Below are 22,453 nucleotides of genomic sequence, written 5' to 3' on the forward strand. Positions count from 1 at the left end.
AGTTGGCATTACAGACTGTAACGATTTACAGAACCAGTCAGAAACATGATATAAATATATATAGGCCTACATGTAGGCGTTTTGATAATTTTATCCATCATAACTGATCCATCCATTATTTTTAATTTTTGTACAATGACTGATCAAACTGATAAATAAAGAATGATATGGTCTCCTGATGAGATGCATGTATGGTTGTAAATTAAACAATATAGTAAGAGTTTTTTTTAAACATTTTTATTGATTTTTTTAAAACATTTTTATTGATAATTTCTTTATAAAACATTTTACATCACAAAGACATATTCAATATTTATTATTCCTATTTGAATCCAGACAAAATAGTCTTATATTAATTATTATTCTAAATAGAAATACGCATGTATAAATTAATATGAAACAAATTTTAAATCTTCGGTTCTACAGTTCATTAGGGGTGAATAAGTTAAGTGTCACATATTCTGCCCCAAAATAATGAAGTTTTATATTGTCCTTTATGTTATTAAATTGTTCATAAACTTACCATATGCCCGGAGAACAGATATAGAAGCAGGTTACAAAATTTGTATGTGGTGCAGAACTATTAAAATGTGATTGTTGGCTTGAAGCTAATAATAAGTATTTGCGCCAACTTTTGTTTAGAATTAGAATAACAAATCTCTTTGCACATATCAAATCAATGTTCATTTGGATTCCAGCACATTGAATTTGAAAATATTTGAAACCATTTAACTTGAAGACCGAGTATTTCATTGGCCCAAGAGAGAATTCAAACAGAGTATTCAATGCAACATGTCAAATATGCTAATCTTATGCTAATATCTTGAGATTTTATTATTTTAATGATCATAATTTTACACATCCAAATTCATAGCTCATGTTTGTTTAGCTAACAGTGATGGTTTGATCTGATCAGGAGCCAATCCTTTCACACTGTAGAGTCTCTCTGCTCGCTGCTGTAGTGTCCCGCCACATTTCATTCCTCTGGCCATCAATTCCTTTTTTAACTTGTCCAGACTAAGGGCTTCCAGTTCCTCTACAGATGAAACATTATCCAGATCCAAAGGTTCATCCTTTAAAACAAGAATTATGAAACATTTGAATTTTTCATTTCTGCTTGCAAAATATACCTGGGCTCTTAACTTAAAACTCTCCATACGAAAGCATTACAGATTTTAAGGAAGGCTCCTTAACATCTTTCCATAACTTCTGTTAAGCTTTCCTATGGGAAATTTTAAGTTAAGGAATTCTTAAAAGTTGAGGAATATTCTTGAAACTGAAACATGGATCCATGACCGACATAATTATACACGTGTATCTTTAAAAAGACAACGATATGTACAGAAATTGCTAATGATATATATATATCAATAATTCATAGATATATTCACGATACCAGTACTCTGAATGTTTGTTTTTCCATTAATGATTAAGTTGTTTTTTATTTAAAGCATTAACACATTTTAATAATTTTTTCTATCAAAAATAGTATTATTCTATTGCCAGTATGAGAAGAAGTAAAACTTGTTTCAATACAGGGGTTTTAAGATCCCAAAACGATGTGAGTAAAGTACAATTTACCATTGATTAGTTCCACACCATCCAATGATTACGACATCACAAAAATCACGTCAAATGATGACGTCATAATCACTGGATGGTGGGACTAATTTACGGTAAATTGTAATTTACCCGTATAGTTTTGGGATCTCAAAACCACCGTATTCCATTGTTTTTCAACACAGTATAAGGAATCTGATATAAATCCCTACCTTTACAGGTACATCCTTGTGTGCTTCAGTGTTTTTAGGAGGATGTTCCTTTAATTCTGTTAATAGGCTATTATTACCAGATTCACAGTCTATACCGGGGGCAGTCTCAGTCTTATCAGTTTTGTTTGAATCTTCTGTAGTTCTGTGTTTGTCACTATCTGAATTTAAGTGCTTAATTTTGCTATTTTTGATGTTGTCTGTTTCTGTGTTTTTTGTTACACAATTGTCCTCACAGTCCTCGATTTCAGTTTTAATTGACTCCTTTGTCAACTCTGTACATGTGATGTCATCATTCTCATCACTGTCACTTAAGTCTTCTATGTCAAATCCAAGCCTGGAAAATTGAAATTAATGCAGTTATAGGTTGATTTTTTGCAATTGTGATGAAAGAATCTTCATATCAATTGTGACACAAAATTTCAATGTCTTGAGATCTTCTGAAACAAGAATAGAGAATTTCACACACTGAGAATACGTGAATTTCACATTTACTGTGACCCCTCACTAAACATTCAATCTCCTTTAGCACTAAAGCAGGAGTCAAATATTTTGATAACTATTTTATTAAGGTATTTTCAACTCTGAGATAATGACACGAGTGGACGGTACAGAGAGCAACATATATAGTAGATCTAATTTTGATTAGATTGCATAAATTTCATTCAAGTGTAACACAAATGTTATCAGGTGTTTACTGTATGAACTCTTTCATCATATAAAATCAATTATTTACAAACTGAATCTTGCTTGTATCAAGCATTTTAAATTGGCTGAACAAAATAATATCAGTGGTCTAACAAGAGGCCCAGAGGGCCTGTATTGCTCACCTGGTTTGTAATGCCAAGTACTGTTGTGAATCCTCCTGCCCCCAGGGGGTCAGAGCCAAAATTTATACAAGTTCTGTTCCCCTTCCCCCAAGGATGTTTGTGGCCAAATTTGGTTACAATCCGTGCAGAACTCTAGGACAAGTAGCGATTTATAGGATTTACCTCTCTTTCCCCTATTGGGCTCCGCCCATCCTTCCCCCAGGGGGTCAGAGCCAAAATTTATACAAGTTCTGTTCTCCTACCCCCAAGGATGTTTGTGGCAAAATTTAGTTACAATCCATAGAGAACTCTAGGACAATTAAGTAGCAATTTATAGAATTTACCTATAATTCCCCTATTGGGCCCCGCCCCTCCTGCCTCGGGGACCAGATCCAAAATTTATACAAACTCAGTTTTTATTCTCCCAAGGATATTTCTGGCCAAATTTGGTTACATTCCATGCAGAACTCTATGACTAGTAGCTATTTAAAGGATTTATCTCTATTTCCCCTATTGGGTCCCACCCCTCCAGCCCCCGGGGGGCCAGAGCCAAAATTTATACAAATTCTGTTCCCCTTCCCCCAAGGATACTTGTGGCCAAATTTGGTTACAATCCATGTAAAACTCTATGATAAGTAGCGATTTAAAGGATTTACCTCTATTTCCCTTATTGGGCCCCGCCCTCCTGCCCCCGGAGTGTCAGAGCCAAAATTAATACAAGTTCTGTCCCCCTTCCCCTAAGGGTGTTTCTGGCCAAATTTGGTTACAATCGATGCAGAACTTTAGGACAAGTAGCTATATATATAGTGATTTATAGAATTTACCTCTATTTTCCATATTGGGCCCCGCCCCTCCTGCCCCCGGTGGGTCAGAGTCAAAATTTATACAAGTTCTGTTCTCCTTCCCCCAAGGATGTTTGTGGCCAAATTTGGTTACAATCCATGTAGAACTCTATGACTAGTAGCGATTTAAAGGATTAACCTCTATTTCCCCTATTGGGCCCCGCCCCTCCTGCCCCCAGGGGACCAGAGCCAAAATTTATACAAGTTCTGTTCCCCTTTCCCCAAGGATGTTTGTGGCCAAATTTGGTTGCAATCCATGCAGAACTCTAGGACAAGTAGCGATTTATATGATTTACCTCTATTTCCCTTATTGGGCCCCGCCCCTCCTGCCTCCGGCGTGTCAGAGCCAAAATTTATACAAGTTCTGTTCCCCTTCCCCCAAGGATGTTTGTGACCAAATTTGGTTACAATTCATCCAGAACTCTATGACTAGTAGCTATTTAAAGGAAATGTTGATGGACGGACGGACGTTGCGCCATGACATAAGCTCACCGGCCCTTCGGGCCAGGTGAGCTAAAAAGGATTGAACAACAGGCATAGCCTACATAAGTTCTCTCCCTAAGTAACAACTAGTACATAGCAAGATATATAAGTTAAGATACGCAGTGTTGTTTACAATATATAACAGTATAAACATATTATAATTATCAGATATAAGATTTGAATGTGTAAGTTTGTAGTTACAGATATATTTTAATCATGTTTAATTGCTAAAAACTCTCTTATGTATATAGAAGATAATTGCCTTGTTTTAAAAGGTTATTGGTACTGAATCCAGTATTCAATGAAAGGTTTCCTTCCACCCATAGAATACAGACCAAAAATGTCCATATCGGCTTACTAGCCATTGGTCATCCCCCATGAGTTTTGGGGCCAGTCATGGATACTGGATTGTGTATTTAAAGTAAGATTGTTAGGGGGAGTAAGTCAGTTTTTATGAATACACTTTGAAAAATTTTAAAAGTACATATAGGTAAAGCTACATTTAACTGTTATATATTATGTTTCACATATATACCAATATGTAATCATCTTTCCTGTGAAACACAGGTTATCCTAACGAGTAATGATCACCAATCTTACCATTCTGTAGTCTTTTTAGCTTTGGCTGGTTTGTATGGTTGTGAGTCTGTAGACCTCTTACGACAACCAGTTATACTAGATGGGCCAGGAGCTGCTCCCAGACTGTGGGATGGACCAGACATGGTTTGTGCTTTTTGTAGACCTATCAAACAATAACACCACAAAAAACTTCTACACATTACGCTCAGAGAAATGCAAAAGAATAGTTTTCAATGGTATGTAATCATTTTAAACATTGAATGATATTCATCACTACGTATTAAACTTGTGTAGAAAATGAAATTTTTTTACAAATATAGTACACCTACATATCATGCTAGAAGATACTTTTGTACTATTTTAGGAAAGAATCCATTTCAATCTTTACCTGTAGAGAATTATATCCATAGATATATCTGCTGGGATTACCTCAAATCTGAATTGGGACCTCACATGTGTTGGGACAAAATGCCATAGAAATGACATGGGCTATATATAGAAAATACGTACATGGTTAGTATCTTACAATACAAGGTTTATTTTGGTGCGAAAATTTTGGTGAGGAAAGCTGAAATGACGAGGCTTTGCCTAGTCATTTCGGCTTTCCGTGTCGAGCACCAAAATAAAACTTGTATTGTAAGATACTAAATGTGAATTCTGTTTATCCTGCAACCATTATGATATTCAAAACGAAAGCAAATTGCCAGTTAGTTACTTGGTTTCGCTCGAAGCGAGACGCTTCATTGATGCGCAGGAAAAGATTCATTCAGTAAACTGAATGAGAGTATACTCCTTTTTACTGCCGTCGGAAATATATAAGCGCATTCGCAAACAGTACTAGTATTTCTATTCAGTGTGTAATATCCCTGAAACAATGTAAAAATACTGAAAAAACAATAATTACCCATCAAAGAGTTACTTTACAGTACATACCTTTATCATGAGCCAAGAAAAAGACGACACCGCCGTACGAGATTTTCCGTATCGTAAAAATGACGTCATTCCGGTGAATGTGACGTCAATTTTTAGCGGGATTGCATGACGTTTCATTCACCATAAGGTTAAAGTTCGGGGTCAAGTTAGAAAATGTTCTGTCAGATGTGAACAAATTCATGTGATCGTATTGACGGATAAAGCATTTCGTATTGACGGATAAAGCACAAGTTTATCCGACAGTAGTTATCCGTCAGTATGTAGGGCAGTTGCAGGATAAATACAGGTATGTAACCCTATTTTTATGGCAGGGACACAACAATTTGAATCTTTTCAAGATCTTTTCATTAACTGCAATTTAATACCTTTTTGAAGGGCATCCTCTAGATTTTCAGCAACAAGGTTTTTTTGTTGGTCATACTGAGGATCATCAAACTTGTGATTGGGCAATGCTCGTCGCCTAGCAACTCGTTCTTGTCTTTTTTCTTCTTCTTCTTTCTCCTTTTGAGCTTTCTTTCCAATCCATTCTTTTAACCTATGAACACAATCCCACATAATTAAGTGACATTGTACATGATATGGGGTTATAAGTGAACAAATCTATCAATTATTACTTCCTTATCTGTGAAATGCCATATTCACCTCTGTATGTACTGATCATATTCTAAACAAGAGCTGTTTGAGAATAGCAAAGCTCGCCTCTGGCAGCCATTAAAGACCTAAGAGCTTATCATGCAAGCACATGTTTACCCATTGGGCCGCTTGAAATTCTCAAAATCCTGTGTTTAACCCCTAAAGTGAATGCCCATATCCATAACATATGTAATCCTAAGCCCTAATATCAAGGCAGAAATCAATGTCAATTGTATAAAGTTAAGTATGAATTAGCACCTGACGCCAGAGTTATTCCATAACCCCCTCTCTTCGAGAAGCAAGCTAAAAATGAGTATATGTACTGTACATGTATAATTTTTTTTAAATACTGTATATCATTTACAATAACCTCAAAAGTGTTGACAATATAAAGTCAAGGTTTAATTGATATGCTAGACAATAGCCTAATTTCATATACCAGTGCATGCCAAACTACATCCTGACGAACTTTTCCAAGAAAACTGTCATCGGTCCCATAAGATCTTTAGTATCACGGGACCAAATGTCCAGAATTGTTTTTATATTCAAGGGAATAGATGGCTGTCATATGCTAAAATACGAATATTTTTCTTCCCTCTCTTATCATAGTTCTTTCATGACTTAATCTCAATTGTCAGTTATCGACTACATTTCCTTATATGCTTTCGCTATATATCCTCTTTTTTCAGTTGCGTTGCTTTCATAGCAAGTCTAAAACTGTCAAAGTTAATCAGTTATAGTACCAGATATGTTTTAATGTTGAAGGGATGTGAAGTAACAATATGAACGAGTTAAAGAATAATTGGGAGCAAAATATAACTCAAATATTGTATTTATGTGCTTTTCAATTGAAGCATTAAATATATTATTTACTGCTTCTAAGTGATATAAAGGTTTTTCATTAAGAAATGCTGCAAATGCACAATTTGCTTAATGAAATTCTTCTTTTTTGCTTAAACCCCCCCCCCCCCCCCAACTTTTGCAACTTTTGACGTAGATGACTTATAAACTCTTGCTTTTGCTTAAAGATGCTCCACCGCTGACAGCACCTAAATGATATTCTTTATATGAACAATAATTGGTGTTTAATCGTGTATATATATGTCTAATTAACACAAAAAATAATACAAAATAATTTATTTTGCCTTAGGTACATGCGCAATCAGTACTTCATTCCATATAGGATATAGTGCCAAGGAATTTTTTCGGGATGCAATTAATTATTTTTCATATTTTTAACTTGAAGAAAAAATTAGAAGCTCAAACTTTTCCATGGTGGTAATGGTGTAAAGTAAGTAACTTTTGTAACTGAAGAAAAATACAAAATCGCCTGCTCTTGTTTTTGATAGTGAAAAAATCCCATTTGTCGGCGGTGGAGCATCTTTAATCAATCTGGAAAGTTAGCGTGAAACTCTAAACTTTGAAATTTTATTGTATCATTGAATTCTGAAATTTTATTGCATTATCTAATATTGTTGAATAAAATATGATTGATTATTATGAGATCTTTTATAATTTGGACTTTTATCTACAAGAATAAATTTGGTCTGTTAAAATCTTGTTTGGTCTGGTAAACAATTCTATTTCATCAGACCGAATGTCCTGTAAAGGTTGGAGAAGTTTGGCACGCACTGATATACCTAAACACTTCTAGCATGAGACCATCCTCGATATTCCGGGGTTATCTTCAATTCCGTTATATCAACCTCTGGGCTATCTCATAGTAAAACTGAAGACTCTGTGTTTTGACAACAAATGAGCAGGTGGTTTGGTCCTTTGAGGTACATCAAAAGAATCAAAATAATTATATATACAGTAAACTGTGGTTGACAGTATTGCTTTGAAGTTGAGTGTCGCTCTTTGTAATCTTCAAAGGAAGTCTCTGTAGGTCTGTGATTGATCAGATTTTTTTTCTCCTGAACTGACTTCAGTTTTACTATGAGATATTCCAGGGGTGGGAAAGTAACCCCTGGAATTTTGAGTATGGCATGAGGCAAACCCTAACACAAAATGTAAACACATGATTCTCTGGTGGATGGCTCTTTGTCACTTCAATTTAATCAACCTCTGTATTTGTTAATATGTTCACTATTAAAGTTCAAGTTCTGTCAATGAAAGTTTCTTACTGTTTCTCATTATTCACATCTCTCATTCGTCGTCCACTTAGGTCCCGACACGCCTCATGGTTGGTTGTTTTTTCAATTTGAGCTCCAATGGCTCGAAGCATGGATCCAAACCCTATAGATTTAGCAAAAGTCATAAAACAAGAGGCCCAGAGGGCCTTTGTCGCTCACCTAGTTTGTAATGCCTAGGAATGTTCTGAATACAAGTTCATTGTTTCTTTTCTGAATTCCCCTATTGGGCCCCACTCTTTCTGCTCCAGGGGGTCAAAGCCAAAATTATACAAATTCTGTTAACCCCAAGAATGTTTCTGGACCAAATTTGGTTAAAATCCAAGCAAAACTATATCACTATTAGCGATTTACAGAATTTACCTCTATTTCCCCTATTGGACCCCGCCCCTCCTGCCCCCGGGGGGGTCAGAGCCAAAATTTATACAATTTTCTGTTCTCCTTCCCCCAAGGATGTTTCTGGCCAAATTTGGTTACAATCCATGCAGAACTCTATGACTAGTAGCGATTTAAAGAAAATGTTGACGGGCAGACGTCAGACAGACGACGGACGCCGCACCATGACATAAGCTCACCAGCTCTTCGGGCCAGGTGAGCTAAAAACAAGAGGCCCAGAGGGCCTGTATCGCTCACCTGGTTTGTAATGCCAAGTAATGTTCTGAATACAGGTTCATTGTTTCTTTTCTGAAGGAATTTTAATATTAACCTCTAAATCCCCTATTGGGCCCCATCCCTCCCGCCCCCAGGGGGTCATAGCCAAAATTTATACAAGTTCTGTTCCCCTTCTTCCAAGGATGTTTATGGCCAAATTTGGTCACAATCCAAACAAAACTCTAGGACAAGAAGTGATTTATAGGATTTACCTCTATTTCCCCTATTGGGCCCCACCCGTCCTGCCCTCGGGGGGCCAGAGTCAAAATTTATACAAGTTCTGTTCCCCTTCCCCAAAGGATGTTTGTGGCCAAATTTGGTTACATTCCATTCAGAACTCTATGACAAGTAGTGATTTAAAGGATTTACCTCTATTTCTTCTATTGGGCCCCGCCCCTCCTGCCCCTGGGGGATCAGAGCCAAAATTTATACAAGTTCTGTTCCCCTTCCCCAAAGGATGTTTGTGGCCAAATTTGGTTACATTCCATTCAGAACTCTATGACTAGTAGCGTATAAAGGATTTACCTCTATTTCCCCTATTGGGCCCCGCCCCTCCTACCCCCAGGGGGAACAGAGTCAAAATTTATACAAGTTCTGTTCCCCTTCCCCCAAGGATGTTTGTGGCCGAATTTGGTTACAATTCATGTAGAACTCTATGACTAGTAGCGATTTAAAGGATTTACCTCTATTACCCCTATTGGGCCCCGCCCCTCCTGCCCCCGGGGGACCAGAGCCAAAATTTATACAAGTTCTGTTCCCCTTCCCCAAAGGATGTTTGTGGCCAAATTTGGTTACATTCCATTCAGAACTCTATGACAAGTAGCGATTTAAAGGATTTACCTCTATTACCCCTATTGGGCCCCGCCCCTCCTGCCCCCGGGGGGTCAGAGCCAAAATTTATACAAGTTCTGTTCCCCTTCCCCCAAGGATGTTTGTGGCCAAATTTAGTTACATTCCATTCAGAACTCTATGACTTGTAGCGATTTAAAGGATTTACCTCTATTTCCCCTATTGGGCCCCGCCCCTCCTGCCCCCAGGGGGTCAGAGCCAAAATTTATACAAGTTCTGTTCCCCTTCCCCCAAGGATGTTTGTGGCCAAGTTTAGTTACATTCCATTCAGAACTCTATGACTTGTAGCAATTTAAAGTACCGTATTTTCCGGACAATAAGTCGCACCTGTGTACAAGCCGCAGAGGCCTTTTTTACGATTTTTTCAGGTTTTGTACACACATAAGACGCACCGTTACATAAGCCGCAACCAAAAGTTAGGCCCATGCACCCACGCAACCCTCTGTGTAAACGATCGATCTCTAATGAAGCACGGTAATGCTTATCGATCGATTAGAATCACGAAAACTGTCTGTAAACTTGTTCTGTAAATGTATAACAAATAAAACTCACAATGATGTAAATATCTTTAGCAAAATTGATTTGGTCATGTTTCTGTTCGTTGTTTACTCTGCCATTACGTAAGACTTCTTGTGTGTAAACAAACATGGCGGCCGTACGAATTCACGCTTACTCTCTCTCATATTTCAACATGCCGGTTAAAATACTTTCCTCAATATGCATACGATTTTCTTTTATATCTATTTTGATATACTTCGCGTATTAATTATATTGATGTGTATAGGATTACTTTATTATCAAGACTATCATTAACCTAAAATTGACTTGCCATCCCATGATGGCCAAGTTCACCGAAGCCATAATTTATGTAAACTACGCGGATAAGATATTCGATGGTGTATTGCCACTGCAGAGATCGATTAATGATTTTTAAACGAGACAAGTTAATGGTGCTTTTATTAACATCGCAATAATTTCTATATTACATGTAATTCACACTATATAACTGAGGAGCCGATTTATCTGATTTGCACAGCGACATGATTCTGAGAATACACAAGTTGACCGTGTGTACACGTGTGCAAGTTTATATTATAGCAGTCATACAGAACTATATTGTTTTTTTCCCCTTTTCTGCGGCCAATGTTTAGCTATCCACTCGAAATAATATTTCAAATAAATAATAATTTAACTATTGTTTGATATTTGAGGGTTTTTTGACGTTTTAAGTTATTATTTTCTTGGGTAACGATCCTGCAGCTAATCGAAGCGAAATCATCCTCCAATGTGTTGTGACCTGTAAACAACCACGCTTCAGTCGGCCGCCCCTTTTCCATGAATTAAACAATTTTACGATTGAACATGTATCTGGTACGTTATTATTTTTATCTTTATTATATTTTCATCACATATTATATCGTTTAAACACTTTTACAGTGATATTTTCGATGTATAACTTTACTAAACCGCTATTGTGTTGCGCTAGTAAACAAACACGTTTCAGTCGGCGGATTTTCCTTGAATTAAACAATTTTACGAATGAATATCCATCTGATATGTAATCATTTTCATCGTTAATATATTTTCATTGCATATTTTATCTTTTAAACACTTTTACAGTGATTTGTTCGATGTATAACTTTAAAAAACTGGCGAGTAAAACTTACGATTTTCACATGTGAATCACGACGTAATAATGCCAAAACATCGTCAGATTTTGGTTTTCGTCCACAGATAAGTCGCACTGGTGTATATGCCGCACTCCCGATTTTCAGGGAAAAAAGTAGCGGCTTATACTCCGGAAAATACGGTATTTACCTCTATTACCCCTATTGGGCCCCGCCCCTCCTGCCCCCGGGGGATCAGAGCCAAAATTTATACAAGTTCTGTTTCCCCTCCCCCAAGGATGTTTGTGGCCAAATTTGGTTACAATCCATGCAGAACTCTATGACTAGTAGCGATTTAAAGGAAATGTTGACGGGCGGACGGACGGACGGACGCCGCGCCATGACATAAGCTAACCGGCCCTTCGGGCCAGGTGAGCTAACAATATACTGATTTCATACAGCTATGTTCTATTTATCTGTACATTCCTGGCTACCAATTATTTTTGTTAATTGAATATTGGAATATAGAGAGTGTGACCATATAATAGAGAAAACGAACCCGACTATTTCATGACCTGTAATATTTCCAACTTCCTATATTTACCCCTTTACATCAATTATCACAAGCAAATTTGTTGAAATTGTATCCTCTGCACTACTAGCTAGTTCATCCTGACCTTTACAAAAATAATAATATATTTAAGATATACATTATTAAAGCTCAAAAGAATGACAAATGAAGGCTTAGTGCCTTCAGTGAAATTTCAGTGAAATTGTATGATAAAGTTTTGAGACCAATACCTCCTTTTCCCCCTGGAAGCTTCATGGTGACATGGTACACACCACCAGCCTGCAGAATATCACTAGGATGGACCACTTTGCCATTGCTTGTTACATATACATCTTCTTCTGAATAGTGCTGTAAATAAGAATAAAAAAAAACATCAGATAAAGATGTACAGTGAATATATTAAATACATTGAATACATTCTTTTACAAGAACAATTGTATTAATAATACATTTAATTCTAATCTTAACTAAAAATGAGGAACCACATGTTTTAATCTATTGGGTATTGAATATGATGTAGATCTAAGCAGAATAATCCAACTGAATTTCGACAAAAAACTAAAATCACTAATTTCAATTTGGAACAAAAGAATTCTTACACCAATTGGCAAAATAGCAGTAATAAAAACCTTACTAATATCCCAGTTCAACCACTTATTTATATCGCTTCCAAATCCTGATAACTTGTATATTAAACAAATTAATTGTCTGTGCTTTGATTTTTTTATGGAATGGTAAACTGGATCAAATTAAAAGAGATGTAATTATTAAAAAATATGAGGAAGGGGGGCTTAAAATGATTCATCTAAAATCTTTTATAACTGCTCTAAAAGTATCATGGATAAAAAGAATTTATTGTAAAGAAGGAAAATGGAATATTATTCTAAGATCTCCATTTGACAAACAAAAATTAGCGAATACTGGAATTGAACCATACATAAAAAACAATCTAAAAATTGTAAAAATTTATTTTGGAGAGATGTTCTAGAGGCTTGGTGTACGACCTTAAGTTCAAGTAATATTTACAAAACAAATATTTTAGAAAACCCTATTTGGTTTAATAATGAAATCAGAATAAATCATAAAATTATTTTTAAGAAGTTATGGTATGAAAAGGGTGTTATATTTATCTATAACATTTTGAAAACAGACAAATCCATATATAGTCTAGAAGAATTTCGTGAAACGTATAATATTCAGACTAATTTTCTAGAATATCAGGGTATGAAAAATGCCATAAATCATGTCATCAGAAACAATCAACAAAGTTTGGACTCTGAAAAAATATAACTCTTCCTAACATACCAATAAACCTCAAATTGATTTTAAGTTGTAAAAAAGGTGTTCAAAATATATATAATGTTTTAATTAAAAATGAAGTTATACCTACTGCTCAAAATAAATGGAATCAATATTTTGAAATTGATCGGGATGAATGGGGAAATATTTATAAACAACCTTTTAATGATACTACTAGCTCAAAGCTTCAATGGTTACAATTCCGAATAAATCACAGAATACTAACTACAAAAACATTTCTTTTAAGAATTGGTAAATCAAACAACAATCTATGTACATTTTGTAAAACACATCCAGAAACAATCACTCATATATTTTGGGACTGTGAAAATGTATCAAATTTGATTGAACAATTAAGAATTTCTATAATTACTAATAATTTAAGTCTTAGATTCGAAAAACAGGATTTTATCTTCGGCAAACAAGATAGTACAAATACTAATTTCCATATTGAAAATTTGATACTGCTTCTAGTAAAACAATACATTTACAACTGCAAATGTCTAGAAAAAGAACTCAATTTAAACAGTCTAAAAAATCATATTAAATTTGAACAAAAGCTCACAGGATTATAATATCCAATAGTAATTTAAAGCGGAAACCACAAGCACTTGCAGAATTACAAAATTGGTTAAATGTATAAACAGTAATATTTAAAAAAATTTTGAAAGATCTGTGACCTAGGTTTACTTCCCCCCCTCTTTTTTTAAAATTTTTATTTTTTTGTCCTGTCTTTGGTGTAATTTTTTATTAAGAGTTGTCTCCCCTAGTTCAATTTCTCATTACATCTGTAGGAAGGGAAATAACTCTTGATAGACCTTTTATGTGAATGTGTGTGTGTATTTGTTACGTTAATAAGTTACTTGTAAATATATGTATGTACATACGTTAAAATATTCAATTTGAAATAACTCTACAAATGTAACTTCTATTGTACTTGTCTTTCATGTATCTTCTGTATATGTTGTGATGTGTATATTTTTTGAAAAAAAATGAATAAAATTTAAAAAAAAAAAAGAACAATTCCTGTATGCTGAAAAGTGTGGTACATGCATGTAACATGATTAATATAAAGAAATATAATCGCCGATCAGGGAAATTTAGTGCAAATGTCATGGTTGATTGACATTAACCTGTGTTCTATTTTTAGCCCCATAGTAAGCAATAGAGGATATTTTGTTTGTGACTTTTACCAAGGATTTATAAGTGAGAAGGATTCGTGACTGTCTCTTTACACTACTAAACACCACACGAGACGCCTATGAACCGGGAATAAAAACCGTTTTTCTCAACAAATACTTGTCTTATCAAGTCAAACGAAACACCAATGTAAAGTTTATTAAATTTTACAACGTTTATAACTTGCTTTAAGGACGGAAAAATTAGAAAATATGTCTTAAATTTTCGTTAAAAAGTACGACAGCTCATGAAATGACGGCCCCGCTTCAGAAAGTAAGACGGTAACCCTCGCACCCGCAAGCTACATCAAAGGCTGCGCCGGCAGATATCAAAGGAAAACGGTCGTCGCCCAACGTCACGGTCAGTGCACAAACACAAAAGCTCCTACGTTGTACTCCCCCAAAACCCAATGTGACTTATCCTTCTCATATACGTCCTTGCTTTTACAAACATTCAGATAATGAAAGTTGTTTCCAATTGAGTAATAATGTGGAAAGTTGTATAAGTGATGATGCCATGTAAAAATTATGACGCCTTTTTTTGATAACAATGTTAAAAATAACATTTTCATTTCAGTGAAACCTGCATTTGCGTAACAAAATTATCCCTCAAATACAGGACTGTTACTCAAATGCAGGACTATACTGCATAAGAACGAATATACGTACCCGGCCTGCTATACCTTTCGGCCGGGTACGAATTGGTCCCTATGTGTCGTAGTGGAGCACTGCCTCCGAAAATCACTCGGGCACAGTTTTCTATACTTTTTTGTAGGTTTCCAATTATTTTATGCGTATACATGCATTTACATATCATTTTTGTCCAAAACAAACATAACTAGCATTTTTAATATCTACCGTACTGCTCACAAGACGTCAGATTCACAATTTGTGGACTTGCCGTATAAATTCCCTTCAGAAAGCCCTTTATATATATTATGTAAAAAAATAATGCCTCGATGAGAATTTGATATTTTATATGGTTCAGTTTTATTGCCTAGTTGGTAAGCAATATCAAATAAAGTACGATAAAATGCAAACAAACGTTTTATAATTTTGCTCCATTAGCAGTAATAGGCACCAATTGTAGCTCTAAAGACGACACCATATTCTGTCTAAAAGTCTTTTGAGCTACAATATTGCAGCTAATCCTGCATATACGGGAATGTCCCCAACCATGGGGTCCGATGCATTGTACTGCTGATACAGGGAGCTGGTTGTATCGTTTAATTAATGCTGGCGGACCTGGATCTTTTGATACGTGACTGTGAGGCTTTACGGCCTAGTAGGGAGTTACAGTAGCAATCTACTCGTGTTCATCAGGTCGGGGAAACCACTAACTTGCGTATTATCTGCACGACAAATGGCCAGTGACCACCTTTGCTTCATCTCAGAATATGGGAGGGCATGTTTACCATTTTAGAGCCATGTGATCGCAGCAGATCATCCAACACAATATTTTCAGCATGATTAAGGACATGAAAACAGCGATTCCCGTAAGAATGGTCCACGATAAAAATGTTACTACTCATATTCGTTCAGCTGTCGTCGAATTTAAAAACAGGAAATACAATTGGTATTGTAAATAGCGGCATATAGGAGTCAAATAAAGTCCGGAACAAAGATAAAGTTTCGACTAATATGTGTAATAAATAAAACAGAATATTCTATCGCAGAAATGTAGACAAACGATACATTTATTAGATGATAATATTTCCCTTCTATTCATTTTATGATGATATTAACTATTTATTAGTAAGTATTTATGAATATCCGGAACATTCGACGTTATAATGCTACTTCCCAGCATGCAATGCTTTAAGTCCTTGTTCCGGGAAATTATAAAGACGAATGAGCAGTCAAGCCTTCATTCTTATTCCGTCATCTAAGACTAGAAATTAAGCTGATAATATGTTTTCAGGAAAACTGTGTTTTCTAATAATTCTTATGACAGAAATGAATACTTTGTCGACGAATTGCATGTGTGAACATACAAAAACGCAAGAAAATGAAGCAGATAACGGCAGAATGACAGACGACGTGGACAAGAACATCAGAACGTATGTAAAGAAATATTTAAATGTTTCCATTAATGTTTCAGATAAGACCAAGTCATCATATGAACATGTTGATAAAATGGTCAGATTTAGCGCTTACGGAAAAGATTTTACTATCGTTTTACACAATGATCGAAGTATGCTGTCACAAAATTTAACTGTGAAAATAGGAAAGTTAGTGATGACTGGAAGTCAGTTCTCAGATTCTGCATTATCCTCAGTGTTTTCAGGATACATTTTGGGAGAAACGTCTTCGTTTGTTTATGGAAAAATACACAAATGTTCATTTGATGGTATTTTACACACTAAAGACGAAGAATTATATCTTGAACCGTTGTCAAAGTACATCTCAGATGGAATTGATCGAACTTTCTTTGATAAAACTTCGATCATTTATAGGAAAAGCGATTTAGTCGATCAAAAATCACTGGACCGATTTGAAGAAGGAAAACGTTGTATTTCAGTCAACAGTTCATCAGTTCATTCTCAATCGGGTGTAGTCAAGACTCGTACTAAACGCTCAAGAGCAAAACGAGCGGCAATTTATTCTTATTCGTGTACGCTTCATATCGTAGTGGATCACACTTTTTTCATTAATATTGGCCACTCGTCGCGCTCTGAAACTATAGCTGAAATATTATATCTGATTGGAAGTGCAGATCACATTTTTAGAAGCACCGACTTCGACGGAGACGGCAAGGGCGACAATGTTGGCTTTATGGTCACAGCGATAACGATATATACCAATGAAACGATAGACGATTACAAAATGGCTGACAAAGCTGACGTTTATGAATATCTAAATCAATTTTCAAAGTACAATTTCAATGATTACTGTCTTGGCATTGCTTTCACTGCCCGAGACTTTGAAGACGGAGTTGTTGGTCTAGCATGGGTAGGAAATTCAGACGAATATGGGCCTCCAGGAGGCATATGTCAGACACAGTTAAGTTTATCGGGAGGCAGTCTTAACCTGAATACTGCTCTAGTAACACTTTTAAACTACGGTAGCAGAGTTCCGAGCTATCGAGCAGCACTGACAGTCGCACATGAATTCGGACATAGCTTTGGTAGTACTCATGATGATGTTACCGATAAGTCATGTGCACCAGGTAACGAGATGGGCAATTATATAATGTTCCCTTACGCAGCAGACGGTTCTAAACCAAACAACAATATATTTTCAAGTTGTAGTTTGAGTCAAATTTATCCCGTTATTGTGAACAAGGGTACATGTTTTCGCCAGGAAATGGGATCGGTTTGTGGAAACGGTATTGTGGAGGCAGGTGAGGAGTGCGATTGTGGCAGTTCTAGATTATGTGAATTCTACGGGGATATATGTTGTGTGCCTTCAGATGTTACTCTTGAAGTTGACAGACCCTGTCATTTTAGAAGAGAGCAAGCTAAGGTGTGCTCCTGGACAACATCTCCCTGTTGTAACAGAAACTGCACTTATATTCCAGCGGCTGATAACCACATATGTGCGAAGGCAACGATGTGCAAACAGGAATCATTGTGTGACGGAAAAAGCGGAGAATGTCCAAATGGTTCATTTTCAAGGAATGGAGTAACTTGTGATGGCGGAAAGAAGGTGTGCAATAACGGACAATGTTCTAAAAGTATTTGTGAATCACAAGATATGAAAATCTGCCAGTGCACAGAAACAGAAGACAGCATGTGTATGTTGTGTTGTCAGTCCGATAATAATACGGAATGCCAACCTGCACAGAACTTTGGTTTCTTTGGCGTTTTCGGCGAGGTACTTTATCAAGATGCTGGCGAAGCATGTTACAACAACGCCGGAATATGTGACAAAATACACCAATGTGTTCGAAATTATCAAAACGATGTTATCAAACGCCTTGGGAAGATGTTCAATGATGACAATTTAGATGAAATGAAGACTTGGTTAAAGAAGTACTGGTACTATATAGTGATAGCTGTGATTGGAGTTTTAATACTGGTTTTCATATCAATTCTCACCAAGAAGAAACTTGACAATACGCATATTGATGCCTATCGGATGGGCAGATTAATGAGAGTCACAGAACAAGCAAATCTGGAGAAAGAGCGTCAAAAACGACAATTCAAAGAACTTGAGAAAAAATATGACGAAAAAATAAAGAATGCAAAAGAAGGCACAGTTCAACGAGAGCTTACAGAGGCAGTATCTAGACTAGCAAATTTGTTTCCAACGGCCAGATCAGAAACTATTGCAGATGTATGTAGAAAGTGTACTTCAGAAGATATAGCAGTAAGACTACTGCTCGTGAAGGGCTACCCTATCCGACGAATGGTTACTTCATAAGTTGAAACTAATTAGTTGATAAGTCTTCTTTGAGTCGTTTGACTAAAATTTGCCCCATTTCCAATAAAACTGTTTCCATTGGTATCAAATTTACCGATTTTTCATGTGTATTTCTTAAGAAAAGTGATTTACCAATTCTTCCCCATTTAAGCGAAAAATATCGAATCATTTGATTTCAAAATTTCGAGGGGTATGGAGAGAGAGACATGAGGGGAAGGCAGTGATAGGTGTGTGGACGGGTGGTCCCTGTGGCACGTACACATACATGTACATAAATACATTGCAAAACAAGCGATTTTTGCGCTAGTTCGAATGATGTAACACAGCACCTTACTTGCTACAGCCATACTAATGGTTGCATATGTCGACGCTGTATTTATTTTATTATAACATTGCTTACGTCGATAATATACATGCTTAGGCATTGACATTAAATTTCAAAATCGGTACAAAATGATTCACTTTTTACGCGAGATTGTTGCGGTTCTTCTAAAGTTTAAAATGTTTACAATGCAAAGAGTTTGGGAGTTTGGAAATATTTTTACGGTATTTAATTAAAATATCTTCATGATAATGTCGACTTTGTTGATTTTAAAGTCTACGCAACACAGTCATAACTATAAATGACAAGACACCACATTTTTTATATGCGTGGGTCTTAACCCACAGATACATCGACGATTGCTACACAACGGATATTTCATGTTAAATACAGATGGTGAACTTGAATATATAGTGAAACGTTTCATAAAGCAAACCTTGCTTCTACCGATGCGATTTCGACTTTAGCGAGGTTCAACTGTATATTGTTTTTACACTTCTGTTGTTAACATACACGTCATTGTTATCTAAAGGACAATCATATATCACCTGACTAACTGTTTACTTCCATACATATGCTATTTTTTTCTCTCGACCTGCACATGTAGAAGGACATCTTTGATATCTGGTTATTTTTTCTCGATTACTGACATACCGTATACAATGAAGCAGAATTTTTATTTTTTTAACTTAAAATACGGTTACTAATTATTGAAATCCGTGTGAAAAAAATCGTTGGAACCTATTTCATTGATAAAAAGTACATATTACGATGTATGTGTGACCTTCGCGTTGTCATGTTGAATAAATTAACATCTAATGGATATAATTTTCATTGGCTCACAATGTATTCTATTTAACATCTAATTACATAATTTTCAGTGGCTCACAACATACCTTATTCTATTTAACATCTAATGGAGATAATTTTCAGTGACTCACGATATATTCCATTTCCCATATTTATTGTTTAACTATATATATCAAGTTTAGCATCATTTTCAGTGTATTTTGGAAAATTGTTTTCCTTTCGTTTTTCTCAATTTATCGAATATAAAGGAAATTCAATTATTTTAGAATATAAAAGTTCAAAATACCTTACTGAAAGGGATGCTTGTTTTCTAGCAAAGTTCATTTTCTTGGTATAATTTGTCGGTACTATTGAAAGTTCAACAATTGAGGATTATTTGTGTTAGTATCTTCATAGTTTATGGCGTCGCATGAAGTAAATGTAATATAATTAATGATGTAAATAATTATAATTCCTACGTGGTAATATATGTAGCAGGATCATATCGATAATGCCATTTTTTATGAATGAAATATTTTCTTAAAATCTAAGCGAGTCAATCGTTTTGTTGAAACTATCAAATTGTGAGCTGAATAATTAACACTATTTTTAAGCCTAGAGCTGGGTCACTGGATCCGTACTTGGTGTCTCAGAAGTTAATAAACCGCACACAACGAGCTCGAAACGAAATCTGACAGAAAAATAAAGGTATTAGGAATGTACTATAAAACAGATTTAACCGATAACTTGCTGTCCGACATTAGATTTTTCAGAATTTAATTCGATAACCAAATAATAATAATGTGCCGTAGTAAAATTGTATTTATGCTAGATCTAGTAGTTAGAAGCAGATTTAATGGCTATAATGGTTTATATATAGTAATATATTGTAATGAATATTTTTTCAAAAATCTTTTCATATTTTGAGTACTATAGATTAATTGAATCACAAATGCGGCTGTTTTAAATTGCGAATATAAATCACGAGTTTTAAATCTGTTAAAATAATTCCATATCAAGATTAGCACATGGCACTATAGTGTGTTGATAATTTATGATTTGAGGGAACCCTCTTAACAGGACAGATTATATCACTTGACGTCCTATATATTTACACCAAAATTGATATTGCCCATCCCATTTGACATACTCTGTACCTATTCAAGTGGGATGCTATCAGTCATATTGATATTGTGTCATATGCGATGAACTTTATCGCATATGATATCTAATGTATTAAAACAGAAACAGTCCGTTGACCTAACTTCGTCCAACTCTTATAAGAATTATGGATAACAGACTGGTTGAAGCCGGCTGATGACAGAAAATCTTGAATGTATTATGACAGTTAGTTGGGATTTCTATAGTCATTAAACGGATAAGATTTCGATATCTGATTTCCATTTCCAACCGTTAAGTTGTATCAATAATACATGCCGCAAAAATGGATGCCGTGGTGTGCATTGTGTTGGAAAAGGGCGGTGTTTGGGTTTTGGGGTTGCATAAGAACCCATACATGTCCGCCTCGTTCCGTCATATTCAAGTGGGGACATTTATCTTATTTAAAATATCTTTGAGACATTTCTAGTTTTTCGTAAATCCTTACACCAGCAAGAACCCTTGTCACTATTTTTTTTACTTTCATATTAAACCAGGTGAAATTAAAACAAGTATTGACATCAATGCTTAAAATAATTTTTTCAGACTACTTGACAACATAAAATAGTTTTAAAATGAATAGTCGGTCACAGGTAGGCTAAAGTCGGTAACAAATTGTGTTAATATATCCAGTATAATATCCCATAATCTCAATTGTCTAAACTGGACAAATTAAGCAGAAATTGGCCGTCGTTTTGATATGTAAGGACTTTTGGAAGGCCAATGAATGCACTTAGATTGGTTAACCTCGCCCGACTATTCACTTTGATGTACGATTCCGTTGATTTATCAATGTTTTCCCCCAAAACCAATAAGTAACGTCAATGTCTCTATTTTGACGTCAGGATAGCATCGGGTTTTCACGCCTTTCTATGATTATGTTTTCAAAGAGGTACGCGAAAAATATAATAGGCAAATCAGAAAGTCATAAAGGCTAAGTAGGGCTATTTTTCCAAATCAATACGCAAATTAGTAATTCTAATGTCAACTTGTCATTATTTGTGCAAACAAAGAGTAACTCGATAAGAGTATCCGATAAGAAATCATCTATCATTTGACTTGAGATATACCATTTCATTCACTTTTGCATGTTTTTGTCAATGTGGGAAAAGTTAAATGAACTCCGGATAATGTATGGTTCATCATAATAAATTTTTATCAGCCATGAATAACAAATTTTTTTAATAACCCATGTTTTGTGTCGCGCATGACAATCGAGGTTTGTGTTTTTATATATAAATTAATGACTTGATTCTTAATTAGAATTTGATTAAAATCTCGTATAATAGAAGTAATTTATAAATATCACTCGTCATTAGGGAATGCCGAACGCGTCGAACAGTAAAAAGTATTCTCAAATTATTGTAACTGTAAAACTTCTCCGCATATATCACCAAACACAGTCTTGTAAATTGAAAAAAACTTTTTCAACAATTTGAGAGGCGAATCGAGTTACTGTATACATATGGGGGACGAAATACATA

At 35.4% G+C, this 22,453-nt stretch overlaps 2 protein-coding genes across 2 annotated transcripts; one reads left to right on the plus strand and one right to left on the minus strand.

Moving 5' to 3' along the window:
• Positions 1 to 217: 217 nt before the first annotated feature.
• Positions 218 to 15,901, minus strand: LOC138318441 (splicing regulator SDE2-like). The gene is made up of 7 exons (XM_069260786.1): positions 15,751 to 15,901; positions 12,089 to 12,206; positions 8,175 to 8,286; positions 5,781 to 5,950; positions 4,504 to 4,645; positions 1,773 to 2,106; positions 218 to 1,073 (listed from the first exon to the last, which is right to left on the minus strand). Exons 1-7 carry the CDS (start codon positions 15,865 to 15,867, stop codon positions 876 to 878), a joined length of 1,191 nt encoding a protein of 396 aa, XP_069116887.1. The 5' UTR covers positions 15,868 to 15,901; the 3' UTR covers positions 218 to 875.
• Positions 15,902 to 16,174: 273 nt separating this feature from the next.
• On the plus strand, positions 16,175 to 19,264 carry LOC138318444 (disintegrin and metalloproteinase domain-containing protein 10-like). The gene has a single exon (XM_069260789.1). It carries the CDS (start codon positions 16,247 to 16,249, stop codon positions 18,698 to 18,700), a length of 2,454 nt encoding a protein of 817 aa, XP_069116890.1. The 5' UTR covers positions 16,175 to 16,246; the 3' UTR covers positions 18,701 to 19,264.
• The last annotated feature ends 3,189 nt before the right edge of the window (positions 19,265 to 22,453 follow it).

This window comes from Argopecten irradians, chromosome 3 (genome assembly GCF_041381155.1).
Source record: "Argopecten irradians isolate NY chromosome 3, Ai_NY, whole genome shotgun sequence".
Lineage (NCBI taxonomy): Eukaryota > Metazoa > Mollusca > Bivalvia > Pectinida > Pectinidae > Argopecten > Argopecten irradians.